The 26,632-nt window shown below is 38.3% G+C and overlaps 1 protein-coding gene across 2 annotated transcripts in view; it reads right to left on the reverse strand.

The window, feature by feature from the left end:
* fwd (phosphatidylinositol 4-kinase beta fwd) overlaps positions 1-26,632 on the reverse strand; it is a 241,061-nt gene that overhangs the window by 104,310 nt on the left and 110,119 nt on the right. For both annotated transcript variants that reach the window (XM_090374066.1, XM_090374067.1), the window contains exon 5: positions 11,741-11,835. In XM_090374066.1, coding sequence (XP_090230192.1) covers positions 11,741-11,835 — 95 coding nt within the window. The remainder of the gene's footprint in view (positions 1-11,740; positions 11,836-26,632) is intronic.

A 26,632-nucleotide genomic window follows, 5' to 3' on the forward strand; every position in this document is an offset into this window, starting at 1 on the left:
TTGCAAACATTATCGGATAGGTCAAGACACCTTCATGCGAATTCTAACACATTGTCACGGGCTTGCGACCAAGTACATACGAGTTGGGTGACAACCCCCGTCCCCAAGACACCCAACGTACTACCACAGAATACGTCAGCTAGTTCACAAACACCCCCTCACCCAGTATTCAACGAACCGACATATCAAGAGGTTACAAATCTTTCCTCATGTATGCTATTGCAGGACTAGATTTCACTTTTATCCAAAGGACTAAATTATCATTTACCACCTCAAAAACTACCTAAAAAACAATGCGTAATTGATATTGAATTTGGACTTCGTAATGTTCCACAAAAACATTTATTTATTCAACAAGTTAACCGAGTAGTGAATAACATAAAAGAAACGCGACTTCCTAAATTGAATACACATGACAGTTCAGCTTTACGAGAACTTTGGGGAAATAAGGACATTATTATACAGAGAGCAGATAAAGGAGATATAGTGGTAATACTAGATAAACCTGATTATATTAATAAGTTAGATTCAGTTGTTTCAGATACCTCCACTTATCTTGAAGTAAACCTGGCACTGTTTACCAATTTGGTCAATCAATACAATAAAACGTTAACCACATATCGAAAAAACGACTACATTACTATGGCCCAGTTAAAGGAATTGAAGGCCAGAACATTACAAGATTCCTGCACTTTTCGGTCAGGTAAAATTACACAAGACTGGATTTCCTATTCGACCTATTGTTTCCTACAGGAACTCGGCATTTTCATCCTTAGCCACACATGTATATAGCATTATAAAACCATTTAGACAGGTAATACAATTTGGGATTAAGAATATGATACATTATTTAATAATCTTAAGGCTGTAGACTTGGCGACAATGACAATTTATTCTCACTAGATGTTACCTCGTTATATACGAATGTAAACACTGAATACATATTAGATATTATTTGGGATATGTTAAATAAAAACTAGATACCGATTAATTATACAAAGCTACCTATTAAGGAAAATTTTCACTTAATTAAACTGTTAGTTGATGCCAACTATATCACCTTTCAAGACAAGGTGTACAAACAAATTTTTGGATTCCCAATGGGTTTGAGCCTGAATGGCTTAATGTCAGAGATCTATCTCTCAACGATTGAGCATATGCATTTGACACCTTTTCGACCCCTTATCACATACTATGGGAGGTATTTAGACGATGTTCTAGTTATTACTGATAGTAGTACTATCCAAGGCATTTTACATTTGTCTAATAATATTCATTCTAGACTCAAATTTACATTTGAAAGGGAGGATACGGATACAAGGTCATTAAACTTTCTAAATTTCATGCTTACTCGGGACTCGAATAAAATAAACCGAATTAGGGTACAGGCTAAGGATAGGATACAAAATACTACACCAACCAACAACAGTAATATCAAAAAATACTTTATTTCTGTACCATAGGTTGAAGTGGCACAAACAGCTTAATAGATTCTTTAAAGATACCAAATTTAAAATTGTGGCCAGGCCAATACGGAAATTACACACTATACTGAAAAATCGTTCGGTTCTTTCCGCGTTCGCAACACGTATTAATCATCTGGTATACAACATTTCTTGCGGTGATTGCGACTCATCTTACCAAGGTTCGGCACGATTTTCTCTGAATATTCATGTAAATCAACATGAAGCCTTAGTTCATGCTTCTCGTTCAGCAGCATCAGAATTAGCCTTTCATGCCAATAACGAAAAACACTTTTTATTTAACGAGGCCAAAATACTTAATGTTCAACGTAATTATATGCGAATGTTAACTGCAGAAACCGTAGAAACTAAATCACATGAGAATTCTGTTAATGTTCGGCAGCCATATTTGATCTCCGTTGCTTGGACCTTTATGTGCATGCGCGAAGATAAATAATCACAATTTAAGTTTCAGGTTCAACCATATTCGGTAATTTTCATTCCTGTGATCACGACATACAGTCGAAAAGCGTTGTCAGCTTCAGGAAGGAAAATCATTTTGAATTTTTTCTTTAGATTCTTTTTTAATTTTTAATTGCGTTAAATTGATTTTTAATTGTGTTAAATTGGTTTTTAACTATTTTTTACTCTATGTAAGTTTTCGATTTTTTTGTTTTAATTTCTGGAGAGTATCATACAGAAGTGTTCTACATACTATATTGAGGTAAACTCCTCTTATTATTTTACAAATATTAATATCAACGTAGAACATATTGAGTATTACAGCTCTGATTCATACTATCTAGTTATCCATTTATCGATAAATTCAATGGAAAAGTTCAGGGAAACACAAGCAGTTGCTCTTGACATCTCAAAGGCTTTCGATCGTGTTTGGCATAAAGGTCTCCTAAACAAGATTCCATCTTATGGTTTGCCAACTGTTTTTTTGTAATTGGTTATCCAGTTTTCTCTCTGATCACTCACTGAGGGTAATGGTAGATGGCTCTCTGTCTTCTAACTTTTCGACTAATGCTGGTATCCCCCAAGGTTCAGTTCTTTTCCCCACTCTTTTCCTCTTGAATATTAATGATCTTCTTCAACTGACTGGAAATCCTATCCATAATTTTGCCGATGATAGCACATTGCATTCCACTTTCCATTTTGAGAAACCATGCACTGCTCAATCAGCTTAAACTTCTCGAATATCCACTACCAATTCTTTAAATGCCGATCTCTAGGTAATTCTTCAGTGGGGCAAAGACAACTTAGTTAATTTCAATCCTTCTAAAACTCAGCCTTGTCTTATAGCTCGCAAAAAGGATTCTTCTGCTCCTATACTTATCTTTGGTGACACTCCAATTTTTAGACAAAATGATATCCCTTTTGGGGATTACCCTGACTTCTAATCTCTCTCTCTTGGCACAAGCACATTACAAATATTGCTTCCTCTGCATCTAAAAAACTTGGTTTTCTCTTTCGATCTCGGCATTACTTTTCTTCCAAACAGCTGTTCACTCTGTACAAATCGCAATTCCGCCCTACCATAGAATATTGTTCCCACAGGGGCAGTGCCCCCCCAAGACCTCTCTCAGGCTTCTAGATTCCATTCAGAAGACGGCAGTTAGGTTAATTAATGACTCCTTTCTAACAGAGTCTCTTCACTCGCTGTCTCGTAGACGTACTGTTTCTGCTGCATGCCTTTTCTACAGATACTTCCATGGTCACTGTTCTTCTGAATTGGCTTCTATAATTCCCACTCTCTCATTCAAAAGAGTCCGAACACGTGCCGCTGCTAGCCACCATCCAATTTCAAACTCACAGAACCAACTTTTCATCTTTCTCGTTTATTCATTCAACTGCCTTTTTCTGGAACAACCTTCCTTCATACGTATTTCCTGAAAATTACAGTCTACAGAAGTTCAAGTCTGATGTCAAAAAATATCTTCTTTCGCTTCTCAACCTCCAACCCAAGCACGGTACCAAGTACTATAAGTTCTAATACTTCTCGTGTTTGGGGTTTTCGTAAAAAAAAAAAAAAAAAAGTCAAGTTTTATGGAAGTCAGGGAGTGGCTGTATATATTTGCCATTTTATTTATTTATTACTGATTTTAAAGTTGCTATTTAAGTAAAATGAAGCAGATATTACTTATATCTGCTCGAACATTAATATTTGGACACCCCATCCACTGATAGTTGGTCGTCTTACCCAAGCACTACATATCAAACTATAAATATATTTGTAGACCTTAGAAGAGACATCAGTACAATTGTAAATGCAGGATTCTGTGATCAAGGAAGCTAACTGACTTCCGGTGTGGAATGACAATAGGGTGTCACATAAGCAATCGGTCTGTATATGACTGGTGATGTGATCTTCAAATAGAGGACTGGTGCTGAAACTGTCATGAAACAACCCAGAAAACCCCCAAAGCTGACAAACGTGACAGAAGAGCCCTGGAAAGATGCTCAGAATGCAGGTCAATGTTGTTGCAGCAAAATGCATGCCCTCGGTGAGACAACTGGGGGAGGCAGTGTGCAAGAGGCTGCATGATATGAATTTCCACCACTGTGCAGTCATTCACATGCCACTAATCACCCTGACTAATGCCAGATGTTGTCTAGCTTGATGTAAGACCCACCATTTTTGGACCATAGACCAACAGAGAGCTATGTTTTGGAGTGATGAGGCATGGTACATGGGCTACCAGTCTGAAGGTTGTGCCTGGGTATGGCAAATGCCAAGAGAAAGCCACCTGATGGACATCATCATCCTGACAATGAAGATCTGAGGCTGTTTTTCATGGTCTGGACTGGGATGATTAATTGTTTTGGACAAAACTATGAATGCAGAGGTCCATCTAGATGCCCTGGACAATAATGTCATGTTATGGCAGCATGATGGGGAAGATCAATGCTGCTGGCATTGTGACAGACTGGTTTGAGAAAATGGGCATCAAAAAATTGGATTGGCTAGCCCAGAGCCCTAATCTCAATCCTACAGAGAACCTCTGAGATGAATTTCATCATCAGGTGCATGTGAAGAGTGCCCAAAATGCACAGTTAAACTGGTTGTTACTTTGAAGGCTGAATAGCAGAAAACATCACAGGATATTCACAAAACTGTTGAATGGTGTTCCATGGAGACTAGAGGTTGTCATAAAGGTGAGAGGGGAAAGGTTTCAGCATTGTAACTATGCAGGTGTCTAGATATCAATGGTAGTGCAGTGTGTGCGTATAGAGTAAACTCTCATTATAAAACTTAGTGCTGTTTGGGGCTGGTCCCTTTGAAAGCACTATAATGGGAATTTACTGTATTAGAAAAGTACATTTATTTATACAAATAAGGATTCTTTTGAAATAATTTTCAGATATTCATTAGAATTAATTTGTTTGAGTGCTGTGACAAGTATGGTAATTGATTTACCGAAATTGGCATAGTGCACTGTGGTGAATTCCAACTGGGTCATGAAACATGTTGCACTTTGTCAAAGAAACACTGGAGAAGTCTCATATAATGGAACAAATTAAAATAAAAAACTAATAGTAATAAATAAACAAACAAAGAAAAGAACTTTAAAATAGGTTGTTGCAGTTCATGATGATATGCATAATTTGCTTGCTACAGTATAAGACATGCATTAACTAGTATCATTAATTTGGAAGACTGAGAATGTAGTTCCAACTAAAGCTAAATATCTATTAAAATTCCTCTGTTTTTCAGTAGTGTAATGCATTATGCCATTCTAGTCACTTTAATATTATGAAAATTTCATCTTTTAATCTTACTACCACCCCTCCCTCCAAGTGCCGCATACACCTCAAATCAGATGCACTTTAAGATCTGTAACCTACAGATTCAAAACCTCTCCTCATATGGATGGCTGCGCTGTTGCTTATACGGAACAAATTAAAATAAAAAACTAATAGTAATAAATAAACAAACAAAGAAAAGAACTTTAAAATAGGTTGTTGCAGTTCATGATGATATGCATAATTTGCTTGCTACAGTATAAGACATGCATTAACTAGTATCATTAATTTGGAAGACTGAGAATGTAGTTCCAACTAAAGCTAAATATCTATTAAAATTCCTCTGTTTTTCAGTAGTGTAATGCATTATGCCATTCTAGTCACTTTAATATTATGAAAATTTCATCTTTTAATCTTACTACCAACCCCTCCCTCCAAGTGCCGCATACACCTCAAATCAGATGCACTTTAAGATCTGTAACCTACAGATTCAAAACCTCTCCTCATATGGATGGCTGCGCTGTTGCCAATCTTTGGCTCTTTTCAAGAAGCTCTGTCTTCTTTCAAATATTCTGAGTGAAGAACAATGCATTTTGCACTTAGAATAGTTTTTTTTTTTTTTTTAAATGAAAATCTTAAACAAGAGAGGTATTAGAACCTATAGTACTTAGTACTGTGCATGAGTTGGAGGTTGAGAAGATGAAAGAAAATATTTCTTGACATTAGGCTTGAACTTCTGTAGACTGTAATTTTCAGGAAATACATATGAAGCAAGGTTGTTCCAGAAAACGACAGTTGAATGAATAAATGAGGAGGATGAAAAGTTGGGTCTGAGTTTGAAGTTGGACATAAATGGATGTTTGCTGGTGGCAGCACATGTTCGGATTGTTTTGAAAGAGAGAGTGGAAATTATAGAAGCCAATTCAGAAGAACAGTGCAAGTGAAAGTATCTGTAGAAAAGGCATGCAACAGAAATCAAACGTCTAAGAGACAGGGTGGAGAGACTCTGTTAGAGATGAATCATTAATTAACCTTACTGCACTCTTCTGAATGAAATCTCGAAGCCTGAGAGAGGTTTTGGGGTCACCTCCCCAGATGTGGGCACAATATTCCATGGCAGAGTGGATTTGCGATTTGTACACAGTGAACAGCTGTTTGGAAGAAAAGTAATGCTGAGAGCGAAAGAGAAAACCTATTGTTTTTTACATGCAGAGGAAGCAATATTTGTAATGTGCTTGTGCCAAGAGATGTTAGATGTCAGGGTAATCCCAAAAGAGATATATAATCTTGCCTAGAAATAAGAGTGTCACCAAAGATAAGCATAGGAGCACATGAATCCTTTTTGTGAGATATAAGATAGGATTGAGTTATAGAAGGATTGAAATCAACGAAGTTGTCTTTGCCCCACTGGCAATTGGCACTTAAGGAATTGGTAGCGGATATTCGAGAAGTTGAAGCTGATTGAGCATGGCAAGGTTTCTTAAACTGGAAAGTTGAATGCAATGTGCTATCATCGGCAAAACTATGGATAGGATTTCCAGTCAATGGAAGAAGGTCATTATTATACAAGAAGAAAAGAGTGGGGGAAAGAACTGAACCTTGGGGTTCACCAGCATTAGTGGAGAAGTTAGAAGACAGAGCCATCTATCATCACCCTCAGTGAGTGATCAGAGAGAAAACTCAATACCAATTACAAAAAACAGTTGGCAAACCATAAGATGGAAGCTTGTTTAGAAGATCTTTACGCCAAACACGATTGAAAACCCTTAAGATGTCAAGAGCAACTGCTTATGTTTCACCGAACTATTCCATTGAATTTGTCCATAAATGGGTAACGTAGCTAGAATATCACTAGTGGATCAACACTGATGGAATCCATACTGGCAATTGTTGATCAGACGAAAGGTTTCAAGTATTTTAAGAGTTGGCGGTTAATTGATTTCTCCATTACTTTAGAAAGAGTAGAAGTAATTGCAATGGGACGATAATTGGACGGGAGGGATTTGTCACCCTTTTTAGGAATTGGCTGGATATGAGCAAATTTCCAAGCAGAAGGAAAAACACTTTGTAATAAGAAATTCAAAAAAGGAAGCAAAGAACAAGAGTAAGTTCAGGAGTGCAGTTTTTGAGAACAAGTGGAGAAGTACCAATATCCTTCTGACATCCTTTTGATGGAAGACCACAGGATGATCTTTTAGAATGGAGCACTGAATGGAGCGTGCTGGGAATGGTGGGAGGTGTTTTACCAAGATCATTAATACATATTTTGGAAGAAAAATGGGATGCTAGCAGGTCAGCTTTATCCTTGGCTGAAGTGACAATAGAACCATCTGGTTTTGACAGAGGTGGGAGCAGAAATGGGCAAAAGTTGCAGCAATAGCTTGGCAAGAGACCAGAATGCCCCGCAACCATTAGAGCAAAAAGCAAGTTTTCTACTCTTAGCCAGTTCGAAATCTAGTTTGAACTGATTAATAACTGCTTTACAATTGTTGAGAGCTTGATGTAGGCAGAAAATGAAACTGAAGAATTGGAAACAAGCCAATTATGATATGCAACGTTCTTCCCTTGAACAGCCTTAGCACATTCATTGTAAAACCAAAAGGGGCTCACATCGGTGAGTATGGGCTTGGCACACCCAGGGTCCTGAGCTGGATATCATCATTCTTCTTTTTCTTGGTGATTCCCTTTTACTTCTGACCCTTGTTCTCTCTCTCTCTCTCTCTCTCTCTCCCCCCCCCAGGGTTAAAAAAAATTTTTTTTTTTTGGCTGGTGCAGTATAAGCCTCAGGCTTCCTTGCACCATATGGCTAATGATAATAATAATAAAGGACGAGATTTTAAGGTGGAGTGTGGAATAAAGGATTCCATTCCTACAAGAATAATTTCACTGACACGATCTGAGCAAACATTGGCATCAGAAGTTTTGATACAGTAATCCAACAAGGAAAGGAAAAGAAATCTCGCAGGTCATCCCATTTTGTTTTCTTGTAATGATAAACAATACGAGGTTGGGAACAGCCATGAGATAAAGGGTCCATTGGAGAAGAGAGACAATCACCAAGTTGTGATCTGGGGTGCCTAAAGGACCACTCACTTCGACCGTGTACTTGGAAGGGTTGTTTGTGAGAAAAAGATCAAGAGAGTATGGTTAGGATTGTTCGGTATCCTTTTAGTTAAATGAACAATCTGTGCAAGGTCATTAGTAACTGCAAAAGCCTCAGCATCTCGACCAGCTGGGTCGGTGTGACTAGAAAACGGAAGCCAGCTGAGAACAGTAGACACAACAGATGAATTTCACACAATGAGGTAGAGAGATTTTAAGCCAGAGAAGATCGAAAAGAGGAGATTCCAATTTATCAAGTCTCAGACAGGGAATATTGGAACGGACATATGCACAAGTACCACCTTTGACACGAAAGGAATCATACAGTGAATAATTTGGGCACTACTCATCTCAGTCGAATCAACTGATAACTGAGATTCTGTCAGAAAAAGTACAAGGGGTTTGGCAGACTGCAAGTGGAAATGGACAACATTGAGATTGGAATTGAGACCACGTATATTTGTGAAATGAACTAGGAAGTGTTTGGGAGGTTTCGTTCTTTTTGCAGATAAGCTTACTCTATTAGTTTCACAATTCATGGTGTATGTATTCAATAGTAAGAAAAGGTGGGGGAGACATGCTGTATGAAGTAATGAAATATTTGGATATGGCATACACACAGTAAGAATATATCCAGATCCTTGACATAATGTGGCCTCGACAATGCCCCCCCCCCGCAATAAAGTACAGCATCACAACCACCTTATACAGTGGAATTATGACCTCCCATCTCTACAAGCAATTCTTTGATAAATCAATGATGGACACCATGGGTCTTTCTTATCATAATTTATAATGCACAGAAAAGTTTAGTGTCTTCATGTATGTGACCTCCAAAATCCCTCTTCTACTATCTTAACTCATCCTCTCACTGTAAAACCTTGCTATCTGCAGCATTAAAATATAGTTTCCACTTATCTGAATGCGTTCCTGAAGGATCTGCTGCTTGACCACTGCCACTAACTATTCCATCAATCTTAATATCATCTGCAAACTTCGGCATAATTCCCTGTATCCCTTCATCAATGTTATTTAAGAAAATCAGAAACAGGAGCAGTTAAAGTGCTTATCCCTGATGGATCCCACTTCTAACTCTAGCCCACTCCAAAAAGAAACCATCATAGTCTCAGTCCTCTTATGCAGGACTAAGTCAAATGCTGTGCTAAAGTACAAATAAACATTATCAAAGTTATTTCTTGCATCCAATTCATGAGCGACACTGTCGTAATACAAGGCAAGTCAATTTGTGTAACCCAAATATTTGTAATTTATTTATTTAGCTATTTGGTTTTTTTAGGAGCATTAGCAACTAAGGCCATATTGCTCCGGGATATGCTGTGGTCATTCCCTGACCTTTCTGCATCCTCCGTATCTGGTGGTCACGGGCGCGAACCCCGGTCTAATCAAGAAGCGTGTGCTACACACTGCTGCTCCTTCCCACCTGGCTACGGAGGCGCCAAATATTTGTAATAAAACGCATTAATTCTTTTATGCAATCAAGTAATCAGAATAACTATAATGATAAAGATAATAATGATTAAAATATTTAAAATATGTTGCAAATGTTTGCCATCTTCTTGAATGCATGCATGAACTCTTTTTATCATATACTATTAATACCTTTTGTTTGAATTTCACTCTATATACAGGCTTTCAGATCCTACAATGTGTAGGGATTATTTTTAAACTCTTTTAACAAACCCCACAAATAACAATCTGGAGATGTTAAATCATACCAACTTGGAGCCACAAATTTCTAGAACTAAGGTGATCATCAAAAAAGCCTCTCAACGTTGCCGTGTACCAAGTCTTGCTTAAACTCACAATAACATTCTTTATTGTTGATTAGCACAATAAACTGGTACATTAAATCCTGGTATATCTTTCTATTAACTGTGAGAACAACTTGGGAAACATATACCAGAAGAGAGGTCCAATCACTTGGTGACAAATGCCATGCTATCATATGGAGTAAATGTCATTACTCCATATGATATCTTGCTGTTTTTAACTATTGACATAACCATTCAAGTAGAACCAAGCTTCATCATCATCTTGTATATGCCCAAATGAAACTTCAAGCCTATACTACCAAATGACAGAAGTAAGCTGGAACTTTGTTCTCTAAACCAAAAACATTGTTTTACACTTCATTCCTCTACTGCTTAGTGTCTGACATTCATCATTCTGCTGGGTGATGAAAATTCTACACTGCAATCTTTACTTATACTTGCTCCCATCTGGATATATCACCTCCAGTAGATATTTATACTACTTACTGAGTCTTTAATGAAGGGATATATTCAGGGTCTAACAGCAAGAAGGCACAGGCATTCAATTTAGTGTTTGTGGAACAACCAGACAGTTAAAATTCTGTACAAATCATATGTGGGCCTTAATAATAAGAGCGTGGTTCAAGGTTTTACTTATTATTATTTATTTATTATTATTTTTTTTTTTTACAAAAAACCTATACATAACAGTTGTTGTTGTTGGATTTATTGGTGAAAGGGCTACTATGGCCAAAATGCACCTATTACAGTCTCATTTGGTACAGGTTTGGTATATTAAGCAAGAGGATTCAGATCAGATGATATTTGTTTATCATTCTCAAGAAGGTAAAAATTATACATAACAGAATCATAAAACTTATGCTTTTTCAAGATACTGTCCCTTTGCAATGACACATTTTTGCCATCACCATGGTGAGGCACTGATGGCAGTAGCATAGGAGTAAGAATACTGTTTAGCCAATTCAAAATTCTTTGTTTCATAAATATGTCCATCATGAGACACCAGTTGCTGTAGAAAAGTGTAACAATTTAAACAAGTTCAGATGTTCAGCAGAAACGGTAACACATACCTGGTGGTCAAAAATCAGGATCTTTGGGATCTACTTTTGCAACTTTTCTGAATAAGCATTCATTAATAATTACCTCTACCTTCCAATACTTGTGAATGCTTTCTATGCAATATCAAACACTGTAATTCATCTGTTTTCTAAAATGAGCTCCTCAATGAATGTTCACATTTGTAGCAGCTGTCAGCTACACATGAGCATCCAGTATGTTAGAAACTTCTTTGCAGTCTTTGAAAACCTTGTTGCACCAATCATACACATTTGCAAATGACACTGTTTCTTCTCCATACTGTGAACTTAACCTGCAGAATACTTTTGCTGTTCTTATTTTCTCTTTTAACAGAAATTTTATTATACAGCACTGTTATAAACTCAGAGTGGCAGATTCTGATGCCATTTGTACTACTTCTTATATGAATGCATGGAAGATATGGCTGTGTCAGGAACCAAGATCATCGTTCCCACCACCTGCCACAGAAAGTTTAAAACAAAACTCCGTATATTGCTTGATAATGAGAAATGAATTGATAATGAATTCAAAAGATGAGAGTAATAACATATATACCTGTAGCATCTGATAAAGATCTCTGATGAGTCTTTTTAGAAGGCGACAAAACAGGACTATTTGGAAGGGGTCCTACATGTGAAGGTCCACGTGGCCTAAAAATATGGTAGAAAAATTTTTTTTTTTTTTTTTTTTTAACTATCTATCATATATATAAATTACAAAACAGCAAAGCTTTTTTTTTTTTTACCTCACTTCATTACTAATTATGAAACATTACATTTCTTTAAGGTGGCTTAAGACATCACATCTCATTTATGGAATTTCTTCAAAACTAACAGAATGAATACATACATACATACATACATACATAAATAGTTTGCTCATAATATCAGCAAAATGTCTCTGAAGAATTTCAATATACCTCTAATAATAATTCATGAAGCGTTATGATTATTTTATTCTGAAACTAATTTGTTTCCTTCTAAATTTATATTTTCTAGATTTTGTACTAGCCTGCTGAATGAAACCTATCATTTCTTTATGATATTTTAGAAATAGTCTAGATTTCCCAAATTCGGCTAGTATTTATGAAGCATTTGTGAATAAAGAATAATGCCTCGATATTTATTGCAAAGAAACTTTTTCCTTTTTAATGATAATCCTAAACAAAGATTCCTAGAATTTGTAGTACTTTAGTATCATGGAAGGTTGGGAAACCACAACACTTACCAATGTAGAAAGTTTAATTTATTATATAGTTAACCTTTGATTATCCAAATAAGAGATAAACTGAAATCATATTTATATATGAGTTAATTTTTTAAATATTTCTGATCATAAATTTACCATTACTTTTTTACTATACTGTGAATCATCCACACCCATCACAGATCAAGCAATACATTGAAGTGCATTTCATAAAAACAATGTCAAAAACACTTTAGTTGTTTAAATTAACTGATTTCACTCTGATCACCTTTGCAATTTTTCAGTACACATTGCAAAGGAACTTTATGGTATTTATATGAATATGATTAAAGAGGCCTGTGTGCTCTCTGGATTCATTATCATTGTGTGACACAGAGCGAAATGGAAGACAATAAATAATGACAAGTTTAATACTAATTGTAAAATGCACATATATTAAATACATACAAAAGTTTTCGGTTATTATGGTAACCTTCATCAGTCAAACTGACAGTTAAGTGTGGAACATGAGGGCGTGTACTGCCAGTCGTGTATATGAAACTGCGTAATGCAATAGTTAATTGTTTGATGTTGAAGCCTGTGGTTGTGATGTATGTGAATGTTGCCAACATTTGTCATTCATCAAAATGGTTGCTTCAATAATAGGGTGGACACGACATTCACTGCTTCTGTTTGGTTTGGTTTGGGGTTTATTGGCGCATTAGCAACTAAGACTATAATGCGCCAAATCCAGGTCATGTATAAAAAATTAAAATATTCAGTGACCTAATTAGTTAGGCCACCATGTCGAGATATAACATAGATATTAAAGGTATAAAAGTAAAAAATATATCAGCAAAGGAATAACAATTCAATTTTAAATACGGGTAAAAAGGCTTACAGATTTTAAAAAGCTAAAAACAGCAGACACATTGTCATTGTCAGATAAAATCTGACTGAGTGTATAAGGCTCAGTCAGATGACTAAATTCGGTAAAATAAAAGTCACGTTCATGTCTAAAACGTGGACACTCGGTTAAAATGTGACGTATACTTAAATAGGTGTCACAATTCTCACACATAGGACAGTCATCTGCCCTCAGCAGAAATGCATGTGTAAGATGACTGTGTCCTATGCGGCGGCGAGCTAGAACAACTTCCTCTCTGCGACTCCTGCGCAGACTATACTGCCAATGTCGGATTACAGGCTTTATCTGATAAAGCTTGTTTGTGACTTGATCATGCCAAGAATGTTGCCATTGGGACAGTAATTTAGCCTGTATTAGCTGCCTGTAGTCTGTATAGGGGACTAACAGGCAATAAGTGCTGTGGGGGTTCTGGTGACCTGGCCGCAGCATCTGCCAGTTCATTTCCCACGATCCCAATGTGGCTTGGAATCCAGCAGAAACAAATGTCGAAAGAGCACTCAGACAGAGAGTGTAGCATCTGCTGAATCCGGGTCACAAATGGATGAGGATTATACCTCATACTAGATAAAGCCTGCAGTACTTAGAGAGTCAGTGTACACCATACACCTTTGATACCTGTGGGTGTTAATGTGGTACAAGGCTAACTCTATAGCAAACAACTCGGCTGTATATATGCTGCATTGTTGGGGAATCTTTCCAGATATAGAGCGACCTGGAAAGATAGCAGCAGATCCAACAGACAACTCCGACTTCGAGCCATCAGTGAAGACAGGCAAGCAGTTGGAATATTCGGCACGGTGGGCAGCGTAGAGTTGGTGGTAGACAGAAGGTGGAGTTACTGACTTATCCCAGTTTTTAAGGGAGAAGTCACATGATGGTAAGCGAGCATGCCAGGGTGGAAGTGGTTGCCTTGGTGACCGGGCAACATTGTCTACCATGATGTCGAGCTCTCTGAGCAGCTCTTGGACACGGATACCAAAAGGCCGGTTGGCAGTCTGACGAGTGTTATATAGGTTTTCCCACCGTGGCTTGAAAACGGATGTCCACGTAAGGCTGTCTGGCAGGGATTTTAATTTAAAAGTATATTTTAAAGACAATTGCTTTCGTCGAAATGACAGTGGTGGTTCAGTTGCTTCAACATATAAACTCTGGACAGGGGATGTTCTAAATGCTCCAGTAGCAATGCGGATGGCTTGGTGGTGAACTGGGTCCAGCCACCTAAGTACGCTATTTCTAGCCGATGCGTACACTTCGGACCCATAGTCTAGTTTAGATCGGACAAGTGCACGATAGAGGCCGAGTAGAGTGGAGCGGTCTGCTCCCCATTTATTGGAGGAAATAGAGCGTAGGAGATTCAACCCTCTTGTGCACTTTGTCTGCAGTTGACGAATATAAGGTAAAAATGTCAACTTCTTGTTGAAAATGAGCCCCAAGAATTTTGTCTCGGGTGCTACTGAAATGATGTCTTGTCCGAGTTTAAGTTCTGGTTCAGGGTGAAGGTTCCGTTTGCGACAAAAGTGTACGCAGACAGTCTTCTGTGGCGAGAACCTAACCCATTAGTCATTGCCCAAGAGTTGATGTGGTCTATGGCATGCTGCAATTGCCTTTCAATGACCCTCATATTGCATGACTGCAAAAAGATGCTAAAATCATCTACAAAGAGGGCACTGTTTACGATTGGAGGAAGTTGTTCAGTTATAGAGTTAACTTTGATAGCAAAAAGTGTAACGCTTAAAACTGATCCTTGTGGAACTCCCTCTTCTTGGCAGAATGGCCAGGAGACAGTGGTTCCTACACGAACTTGGAAAGACCGGTCTGTAAGGAAGTTTTTAATAAAGAGGGCAATGTCTCCTCGAAGACCAAAGTTATATATGTCTTTTAAAATTCCATATCTCCAAGCCGTGTCGTACGCTTTTTCCATATCAAAGAAAACAGACACCTGGTGCTCACGTTTCAGGACAGTATCACGTATAGATGTTTCCAAGCGGATTAAATGGTCAAGTGTTGACCTGTTCCTTCGGAAGCTACACTGTATTCTGGAAAGAAGGTCGTTAGCTTCTAAATACCACAAAAGACGAGCATTGACCATTCTTTCCAGAATCTTGCACAAGCAGCTCGTCAGAGCGATAGGACGATAATTTTTTGGTATTTTTGGATCCTTTCCAGGTTTCGGAAAGGGAAGGACGGTTGCCATATGCCATGAGTCCGGAAATGTCTCTTCAATATATATTCTATTATAGAGACAGAGCAAATGATCCACAGATTCAGATGAAAGGTGTTTTATCATCTCATAATGGATGTCGTCTGGCCCAACAGCACTCGCCTTGGATAGCGAGAGTGCTGCTTTCAGCTCCCATTGTGTAAAGGGCTGATTGTATTCCTCGCGATTGTTAGAGGACAGCTTCAGGTGATGCTTTTCTGATCGTTGTTTGTGTGCGAGGAACTCTGGGGGGTACGATGTTTCTGAAGACACTTTAGCAAATGTCTCCCCAAGAGTATTAGCAATTGCAGTTAGATCTGCAATTGTACATCCATTATGTTCCAGGATCGATGAAGGATGTGAGGTGTATTTGCCCTTCATTTTCCGAACTTTGTCCCAGATGGCTTTGGGATTGGCAGCCCGTGTAAGGGAAGATGAAAATTTGATCCAAGATTCCTTTTGGCTCTGACGTCTAATGTACCGTGCTTTGGCGCGTGCACGTTTAAAGGCTATTAAATTATCTGTCGTGGGGTAACGACGAAATATTCCCCATGCTTTGTTTTGAGCCTTCCTAGCTGTTGTGCATTCTCCATTCCACCGTGGTTTTGGAAAACGTGGAAAGCGGGATGATGTCCTTGATATTGCAACTGTTGCTGCCTGGACTATACTTTCTGTGATATGTTTTACTGACTCATTGATTGGCTCCTGGCCGACTATAATGGTATTGAACGTTGCCAGATGACGAAAGGCATTCCAGTCGGCGTGATCGATCTTCCAACGTGGGATCCTTGACTGGTGACATTGTCTCCCATTTGAAATGGTGGATAACACGGGGAAGTGATCACTGCCATAAACGTTTTCTTCGACCTCCCATGTACTCAGAGGCAGGAGGGAAGGGGAGCAGATGGCAAGATCAATGGCAGTAAATGAACGGGTAGCCGAGTGAAAAAAGGTGTTAGATCCCACATTTAGAAGGGCCAGATCGTTGTTTTCAAGCAATCGCTCGATAATCCGACCTCTTCTGTTGATGTCAGAACTACCCCACAGCGGATTATGTCCATTGAAATCCCCCAATAATAGAAAAGGGGGTGGCAGTTGCTTAATGAGATCATCAAGGTCTGCCTGGGCGGTGTCGTTCCCAGGTGGCAAATAAATGGAGCAAACAGTTAAAAGGAACCCAACTGTAAGACGAACTGCTACAGCCTCCAGATTAGTGGTGAGAAGCACAACTTGAAAGGGGTTATGGTTACCCACAAGGAGAGCGACTCCTCCGTGGGCAGGTCCATCCCCAGCTCTGTCTCTGCGAATAACTGAGCAGTTTCGTAAGTAAGGGTCCTCGTTTGCCTTTAAATACGTCTCCTGTAAGCAAAAGCAAGTTGGTTCATGCTTACTCAGGAGAGCCTTGATGTCATCTCTATTTCTACGAAATCCACGGCAATTCCATTGGAGAAATTTAAATGTACCCATTATTTTGATTTACTGGGTCCGTCTGGTGGCTTCTGAAGGGCTGAGGGCTTCATTTTCTCAGTCCTGGGTTTATCTCTCTTTGGAAAGACTGGACGTTGGCCTATATCCATTTCTTCTTCATCTTTCGCAAAGAGTTCCAGGACAGGGTCGTCCTGTACCTCCTTATTTTCGACATCCATTGTCTCTTGAATTGTAGATGCCTGTTCCCCTTTCTTCTTGGTTTCTTTAGTACTCTGTTTTGGAGGTGGTGGAGCACTAGGAGGTACGGATATAGCAGTGGCGGCTGACTGTGATTTTTGGGTGGGCTTTTCGGAACTTAATAAATAGCGCGCAATGGGGGTAAAAAACTCCCTTGGTGGAATACTCATATCAGTCTGAGTACCAATGGAACTTTTCCCAGAAGCTTTCTGGGCATATGAGGGCTTGGCGCTATTTATAGGTTGGATGCGTCTTCTGGCCTCCTGATAGGAGATGTTTAGCTCTGTTTTTAGTTTCTGAATTTCCTTCTCCTCTTTCCACCGCTGGCATGCTCGAGAGTATGCAGGGTGTTCCCCTTGGCAGTTTGTACAACTTGGCTTAGAAGCTAAACATTCCTTGCTCTCGTGGTCTTTAGCACCACAGCGAGCACAGGCGGGGTTGCCACGACAAGCTGTTTGAGAGTGGCCATACTTTTGGCATTTAAAACACTTCAGTGGGTTGGGGATATAAACTCTCACTGGGCAGTTTAAATAGCCTGCTTTTATGGAACTTGGAGGCCGTGGGGTGTTAAACGTTACGATGAGAACTCGGGTAGGGACGAGATTCCCATCCTTCCGCATCGATATTCTTTTAACAGCCGTCACTCCTTGGTCTTTAAGTTCAGAGCAGATCTCTTCTTCAGAAACATGAAGAAGATCCCACTCTGATATGACACCGCGTGAGAAATTCAAGGTTTTATGGAGAGTAACGATGATCGGTAATCCCCCTAACGATGTCGCTTTCAGTAGTTGCTGTGCATGTTTTTGGCTTGCAGCCTCAACTAAAATGTCTCCAGAACGTAGCCTTTTGACAGATTTTGGAGATCCTGTCAACCCTTCTAAACCTTTCTGGATGAAAAAGGGTGACATTTTCCCGAGTGCCTGCTCTCCGGTGGAATGGAGAATGAGGAAAAGCGGTGTCACAAATGGTGATGTATCCTCAGTTCTGGCTCTTTTTGCACAAGTGTTTTCTGTGGTTTCATCTCGATTAGGTAGGGGCCTTGTTGGGGCCCCAGAAGAAATAGAATTTGAATTACTCATAAGAGTAAAGAAAAAGTGTCTGATGCCTAAGTACCTCACCCACCACGGAGCCCTACGAGGGGATGCCCACTCGTGAACTAGCAGGTACTGCGTACACGAATGGGACGCCGAGTTCGCTTAGAACACCATACCCACGTTTCCAATAAGTCTTTATCCCGTCCCAGGACCAAAGGGAGGGAGACTTATTGGAACGCAGTTGACCCTAGCAGTATAAAACCACCCGCCGATTGATCCCAGTTGGGCCGGTCCGGGACCACCAGTCTTGTCGAAGCAGGGGCCAAAGTGGTGTATTAAGGCTGGGCCCCTCAACCACCAGGATCCCCCTTTCCGCTTCCATGGGTCGCGGCTGCACACGCCGGATTCCAAAGATGTAACCCTGGAACCAAGGTATGGGCGTTAGATCCTAGTGATGCTAGTCTGGAAGTCCAGCAGCGTCACTGGGAGGTCCCCTCACCTCGACGTGGGCACCATGTACAGGCGCCCACGTCGAGGGGTTCACTGCTTCTGTTGACTGAGGGTATTAGAGCAGGCAATGTTCAACAACTGTAACCAGGCACGTCGTTTAAGGCAGATCTTAAAAAAAAAAAAAAAAGTTTATGCAGTCAGTTCTGCTATAATGCACATTTTTGCAACACGAATTTGTTCCAACGCGACTGATATATTTGGGAACAATGCGACTATAACGCAATTTCCACATTGGCTCGTGCAATTTCATCTGCGAGTAATACCAGGTGAATGTAAAACCCAGCACCAAGCTGAACGTAACGACCTGCGCAGCAATACATACAAGTTTATGAAGCTCAAAAAATATCAAATGCCAAATGTGTGAGAGCTATATTTCCCATTTACTGTAATTGTATTGGTTGTAGACACTGTTATTAAACTTATCATTCATTGTATTCACAAGTTTTTCTGTTCAAACAGAAATTTTGTGAGGCAGGATAGCACATTTCTGGAGGTCACTACCATAAAACGATAAAAACAATTTGCAGTTCCTGGTTTATTGGGCTTTTCTGTTAGTGCAGTCTAATTATAAACGGGTAGCAAACTCGATCTTATTGCATTTGCAATAATACCGACTGCTGAAATTCTATGGGTTTTTACGTAATGGTGAGATGTGTTTCCCCTTCCTTTTCAATCATATAAAAACAAATTTTCAGAATCTTCTCTTTTGTGCATGCTGTGTTTGACATTATTGATTGCTCATATTTTTTTACTGTTTTAAATTTTACAATCCAAAAAAAAAAAAAAAAAAAAAAATCAATCTCAGTGAACAGAAATATCAATCAAACAAACTTCATATTTTGTCAAGGTAAAGTGCTATATTTACTATAATATTTATTTATTTATTAAAAATTTAAGATGTTTAAACCTATGTCAGCAATATTATTGGGTTTCTAACTTTTTTTTACCTGTTTTACTTACCAGACAGCATTTTTTGAGTGCTCTGCCCTATCCCTATTGTTCCCATAAGTCCTGTTGTTTTTAATGTGCGAAATACCATAACAAGGAGATTTTTAGGAACACATGTACCACGTTATAGCAGAACTGACTGTACTCCATTACAGCAAAGGACTAGAAGGGTTCCCAGCTTTCCACAAACCACACCAGCATTATCTCACAATGTGATTTTTACAGTGTCCATATACATTACTCCAGCACTAGGGAGGGCCAACGCTAATTTTGACCAATAACTTAATATTAGACAGCTGAATACTATGTTTAAAAAGTGCAATATCATTAAGTTTTCATATGTTGCATGGAACATATCTACTGTAGTGTTCTGTGCACCACTCATTCATCAGATCTGGTAGAATCTGATGAATGCAGCAACTGCAATTAAAAGTCACATTTTGGTTTCTTCCACTATCTTCTGGAAACAGGGCTACGTTAACATGGAAGCCTAACAGTGGATGTATCCAGGTCCAGGTGTCAATATGCACACCCTCAAGAATATCAAAAATGAACACCAAGATATACAATGTTTGGAGGGTTGTGACATTTTCCTATTAGTATCCAGGCATACAAAAAATTTGGCACAGCCCTATCTAGAGAAGCCATTATTTTGCTTTCAAGGAAACCAGTGACAAACTTTTTGGAACACTGTGTAACACAAATGTTTTATTATTATAAGCATCTTGCCCTGGTAGAACACATCTGAGACAAACAACAGCTTTGTTGGCAATATCACAACAGCCTCACATTAATATTTACAAAATTCAACCTTGTGCACAGCCAATAGTATAAGAAATTATTCAAAGAAACTTAAATTTCTCTCTTTTTTTTTTTATTTGCTAGTTTTGGCAAACAACTTTTTGGTACAGTCAGGATTTGAATTTTTTTTAGCTATTGTCAGTGTCAATAAATATTTTGTTTAATTTAGTAATTATTTATGATTTTAGGTCAGATAACATCACTTCTGTCTATATAGTTGACACAATTTTTCCCATTTTAACATTACAATACTTTTGACTCAGAGTCTCTTCCTCTTAATATAAGGCTTTCACTAGTTTCACTAAGGATGCATTTAAACATTTTAACACATCCTGTTTAACAACATTCTTCATTACTATATTTTTTTCCATTGTTATTTATCATATTATGTTTCACACAACAAGCATTCCACTACAGTTTTAACCCTTTTGGGGATACTCCCTCAACATGTGCGGACCCAAAGCAGCTAAGGGATGACCGTGGAGTGAATTTCTTCATGAAATTTTGAAAATTACTACAAATAAAAACTTTGTACATAAATGATTTTAAATATGAACTCTACAAAGCCATCCATAAGAATTTAAATGCATTCACTTGTTTTTTCAACATGTGTTTACTTGACACTAGTTTTTGGTGGTTTATACAGAGGGTGTCAATATCCTTTACTTGACACTAGTTTTTGGTGGTTTATACAGAGGGTGTCAATATCCTTTACTTGACACTAGTTTTTGGTGGTTTATACAGAGGGTGTCAATATCCTTTACTTGACACTAGTTTTTGGTGGTTTATATAGAGGGTGTCAATATCCTTTACGTGACACTAGTTTTTGGTGGTTTATACAGAGGGTGTCAATATCCTTTGCATTAGTAGTGGCAAATGATGCAAAAAAGCAAGCTTATACAGCATCAGCCAAAAAAAAAAAAAAAAAACCACCACGACTACTCCAATTTTACCTATTCATTCCAGCCAATAGTTTATTTAGTTCTTCTCTGAATTTATTTAAGCTATCAACCACTCTTCCCTTCCCACACTTCTCAAGCTATCTTCCTGCTCCTATTCTTATTGGTGTTTTACAGAATTTTCTAAAATCCCCCTACGTGTCACCACCTGGATAGTAATCCCTGGCGTGCCTCCTCGTGGCCAAGGTTGAGAGTCAGGGGACCAGGTATCCCTGGCTGCAAAGTCACCAGGTGCCGGCACTCAACACAACAACGCACCTACGTATATACACTTGCCGACCTTGACCTTTTGCCTTTTCAGATGCTACAGCGGCATACAGGAGAAACTCTGGAGATGCAATAAAAACAAACACACCTTAACCTTGACCCACTATCTAAATGTAAACTTCTGCACATTTATTCTGCAACTGTCCTTCCTCAACTTGAATTTCTACCCCCTCATGGCGGAAAGTGCAAGTGCTAGGAAAGGGAAAAAATTGATTTAGAAATGAAGATGATTAATTAAGAAGTACGAAGCAGGACAAAGTTTGTCAACTGTTGCATGGAATTAGGTCTCACTGCTTCAACGGTGAATACTATTTTAAGGAAGAGTGCATTTATAAAAGAACATGTAATAATAATAGAGGCATGTGATGCAAGAAAGCAAATGTATGAGCTTATGTAGCATCAGCCAAAAAAAAAAATAAATTCACATAACCATTCCTTATAAATGTTTGTCCAGTTCCTCCTTGAATTTATTCAAGCTATCAACTTCCATGACAGATGGAAGTTTGTTCCAGTTGCTTTTTTTTTTTTTTTTTTTTGGGTTTTTTTTTTTTTTTTTAAGGAGCATTAGCAACTAAGGCCATATTGCTCCGAGGATATGTGGTGGTCATTTCCTGACCCTTCCGCATGCCTCTTCAGGGGCAAGTTTGGGAGTCAGGGGACCATATGTCCCTGGCTGCAAAGTCACCAGGTGCTGGCACTCAACACAACACACCTACATATACTTGCCGGCCTTGGCCTTTTCAGATGCTACAGCAGCAAAGTCCACAACATTAAGATTGTCAAACTGCTATATAATTGCAATAAAAATAATTTTCCAAATCTCTGCACTTTTACTATTGAAATAAATTGCCAAGCATAACACATCCTTCAAAAATTATATCAACTTTTATTTTTTAAACAGGAATATCTACTATTCAAATACAACAGATTATGAGTAACTGCTCACTATTTACACTAATGTACATATATTATGAACCAATCAGTGGTGGGTTCATTGTCTAACCTGGGTAGATAATGAGCTAACATAATGATATCTGAAGGAGAAAGTTTGGTTGGAGTGTTATAGACTTGGTAAAAAAAAACAAAAAAAAAAAAAAAAAACTATATTTCACAAGGTGACCTAATCTGGAATACCTCCAGGTAAGATTTAAAGTACTGCTTTGCATATGAATTTTTTTTTAAGTAATACAAATCACACTATAGTACTAACTCCTAATGTTTACCAGCATACATTATCAAATATTTTTCAATAAAGTAAATTTTTAAAAATATTTTATTACCATATTAAAGATATGAGTAATGAAGATCAAAAATAAGGTTCCAGTTTAATATTCAGTTGGTTGGTTTATTTATTAGTAAATTCCCTTCCTAATGATGTTTTTTTTTTTTTTTTTTAATTTAAACCTATCATTTATATCACTTTCAGTTTTTCAATTCAGTTCAACTTTTCTGTCAGAAGAACCAAACAATAGTTAGTGGAAATAAAAAAACATAAACATAAATAATAATAATAAAAAAAAAAAAAAAAAACTTACACCTGCATTTGATCACCTATATCCAGAGAATTAAAAACCAACATGCAAATGTTTAATTTTTGAACTAGTAGTGCAATGAACATTAAAATGTTCATTACATTTCTGGTTCAAAAATGTAATGAACATGAAAATGTTCATTACACTACTGGTTCAACTGTTATTATGGCACTTATATCCTGATTTAAAATGTCAATTAATCATTTGCACAAAAGCATCAATTACTAAATTTTGTATTTAAAAATTAACTCATTAAATTCTGGTTAATATCATAAACTTGATTCCTGGTTGAGATTGTTTGAATGATATGATTTATCTTTGTAGTTCAAAACTAAAGACCATATCATGAACAAACATATATTTGAGAACAATTTTGATAATGTATATGAGGCGCTACCCAAAGGTTCCCGAAATGTATTTATAAAATAAATTAGACTCACCATGGGTCTTATTCGCCATCATCACCTTCGAAGTAGTCTCCTTGAGAGCTTAAACACAGATTCCAGTGCTTCTCCCATGATCTGAATGCATCCTGAAAGTCCTTCTTCGTTATAGTGTTCAACACTGCCTGCAATTTGGTTTGGATATTTTCTGCACCAGTGGTGTCTAACCTTTTTCCGTACAGGGGCCATATTCAAAGTTAGGTTTGTTTTACAGGCCGCACAGAGCGATTCGAGAAAAAATAATGTTAACATTTTCCATATATTGTTATATGTAAAAGGAATTTCTATTTTCAAGTTACCGTTTTTTTATATATAATGGAAATTCCCAACTGTTCCCAACTGTATAATGGAAATTCCCAACAACAATACACAATAACATTTACTGTTATGTGCTACATATCTATGTCTGATTTATTTTTTAGATTTTATTAAAATTATAAAAATATGACTTACTTTTTTTTTTAATACCTTATTTTTGCTTTTAAACACTCACTTTAGAAAATTTAAAACCTGAAAAGGATCACTGCTTTTCAATATTAAGGCAAATAAATAAATAAAATGATACACGTAAAATTTAAAAATATTCGAAAATGTTATTAAGTACAATACACAATAACATTTACTGAACCCCATTGGCGGTCCCAAGCCCGGATGAGAAAGGAGGAGGGGAGGAGCATACCTCATGTAAAAAAAACCCGGGCTCAGCAGGCTCCAGCTGACCATACCTGGGATGGGGCCCTGCCTGGGTTACAGGTGAAGATGGAGGATCTATCTTCAGCAACAATGGAAGTCTGTCACTCTTCCAAGATACTGGTCCCATCTAAATTATGGACTATGCAGCAGAGGAATGGCAAGCCAGCTGCATTATCTGTCTTAAACCTTATGGATCTCAATCATTGTAAGATAAACAGTCATGCTACCGCATCCAGGGTAACCAACACGGCTGTTCTTATACCATGGAGAACAGCTGTGAAGAAAGCTATATGGTCAGCCAAAATTCAAATGTATCTCTCAACACTAAACGTAAGATTGCTTTACAAGCCTGGGAAAATTTATTTATTTATTTTTTATGGTTAGTTGTGGCGCATCGGCTTCTGTGGCCATAATGCACCTCCCAAAGTTTTGCATTTACTCTGATCCAAGATCAAGGCAAGATTCAAACCCACGACCTTTGGATTGCCAGGCAGGCACTTTACCCACCCAGCTAGCCCGGTCGGCGCCCGGGAAAATAAAATTGGTAGAAGAATTGAAAAAGATCAAATGGGACATCGTAGGAATATCAGACACATTGGACAGAAGGAACACTGGATATGACAGAAGGAAGAATATTTTACTCAGGGAGAAAAGCGAACATACATAGAGGAGTCGTCGCTTTCATAGTAAAGAAATATCTATTAAATTCAATAATAGAAATTCACCCACACAGATCAAGAATGATAAGTTTAAGAATAAAAGGTAAAGAAAAAGGAATCTTGATAAAAATAATCCAGGTATATGCCCCAGACTCCTCACATGATGATACAGAGACAGCTGCCTTCTATTCTAGAAGGTAGGGGATGAATCAGATTGGTCCACTTGATATCGATGGGTCAACTGTTGATGATCCTGCTCAGGTAGCTAACAAACTAAATGAATATTTTGCATCGACATTCACACATTATGAGTTATTTAGCGAGAGGAAAGCCAGAGGTGTATTCAACTCTAGCAGTAAGCTAGAGAATCTTGTAATAACTGAGAGTAAAGTGGAGGAGAAATTGTTGAAGATAAACACAAGAAAGGCAACCGGGGTGGATGGGATCTATCCAGTTATATTAAAGGAGGCAGCAGAGGAAGTAAGCAAACCCTTATCCATATTTATGAGAGCTTCCTTGGACTCAGGGGAGGTGCCCACAGACTGGAGATGTGCAAATGTGACCCCAATTCACAAAGGAGGATCAAAGGCTGACACAAGTAATTATAGACCTGTGAGTTTAACTTCTGTTCCAGGAAAATTAATGGAGGCACTAGTTAAAGAAGCACTGCAGGATCATTTAGACAAGACTTCAGTTATAGCTCGGACACAGCATGGTTTTGTTAAGGGGAAGTCTTGCCTAACCAATTTGATTGGATACTATGATGCAGTCACAAAGGAACTGGATGCAGGGAATAACTTTGATATTATATACTTGGATCTTAGAAAGGCTTTTGATACTGTTGCACATGGAAGGCTGCCGCGCAAATTAGAGCAGTGTGACATTGGAGGCAAATTGCTGCTGTGGATAAAGGGGTGGCTGAGGGGGGAGAAGACAGAGTGGTAATCAATGGACACTGCTCGTCGGGGACTAACGTTATTAGCGGAGTCCCTCAGGGCTCAGTGTTGGGTCCATTATTGTTTTCTGTATTTATAAATGATATTGATGATGGTATATCAAGCTTAATGTCGAAGCTTGCAGACGATACCAAGGTAGGCAGGGTTGTCAAGGACACTACTGACACTATGCTGCTGCAACAGGATCTGGAAAGGTTGAGCAGATGGGCTGAGAGGTGGAAAATGAAGTTTAACATTGACAAATGTATATGAGAAATGTATATGTTTCTACAGATGAGAAACAGCAACCCCAGAGCAACGTATCAACTCTGTGGTACTACACTGACAGTGGTAGAGAATGAAAGGGACCTGGGGGGTGGTTGTGCAGGCAAATATGAAGTTCTCTGAGCAGTGCAGACAGGCTGCAAGAGTAGCTCATGGAGTATTGTCAATGATATACAGGAATTTTTCTAGCAGGGATAAGGACGTGATTATTCCCTTGTATAAGGCAATGGTCAGGCCACACCTAGAGTACTGTATACAGGTCTGGAGGCCTCATTTCAAGAAGGATGTAGAGCTGCTGGAACGAGTACAGAGAAGGGCAACAAGATTAGTGAATGGAACAAAGGGGTGCTCTTACGAAGAAAGGCTTAAGTTTTGCAAATTACAGTGTCTGGAGACTAGGCAC

Source organism: Mastigoproctus giganteus, chromosome 5, assembly GCF_048544385.1.
Source record: "Mastigoproctus giganteus isolate SK-2022 chromosome 5, ASM4854438v1, whole genome shotgun sequence".
NCBI lineage: Eukaryota > Metazoa > Arthropoda > Arachnida > Uropygi > Thelyphonidae > Mastigoproctus > Mastigoproctus giganteus.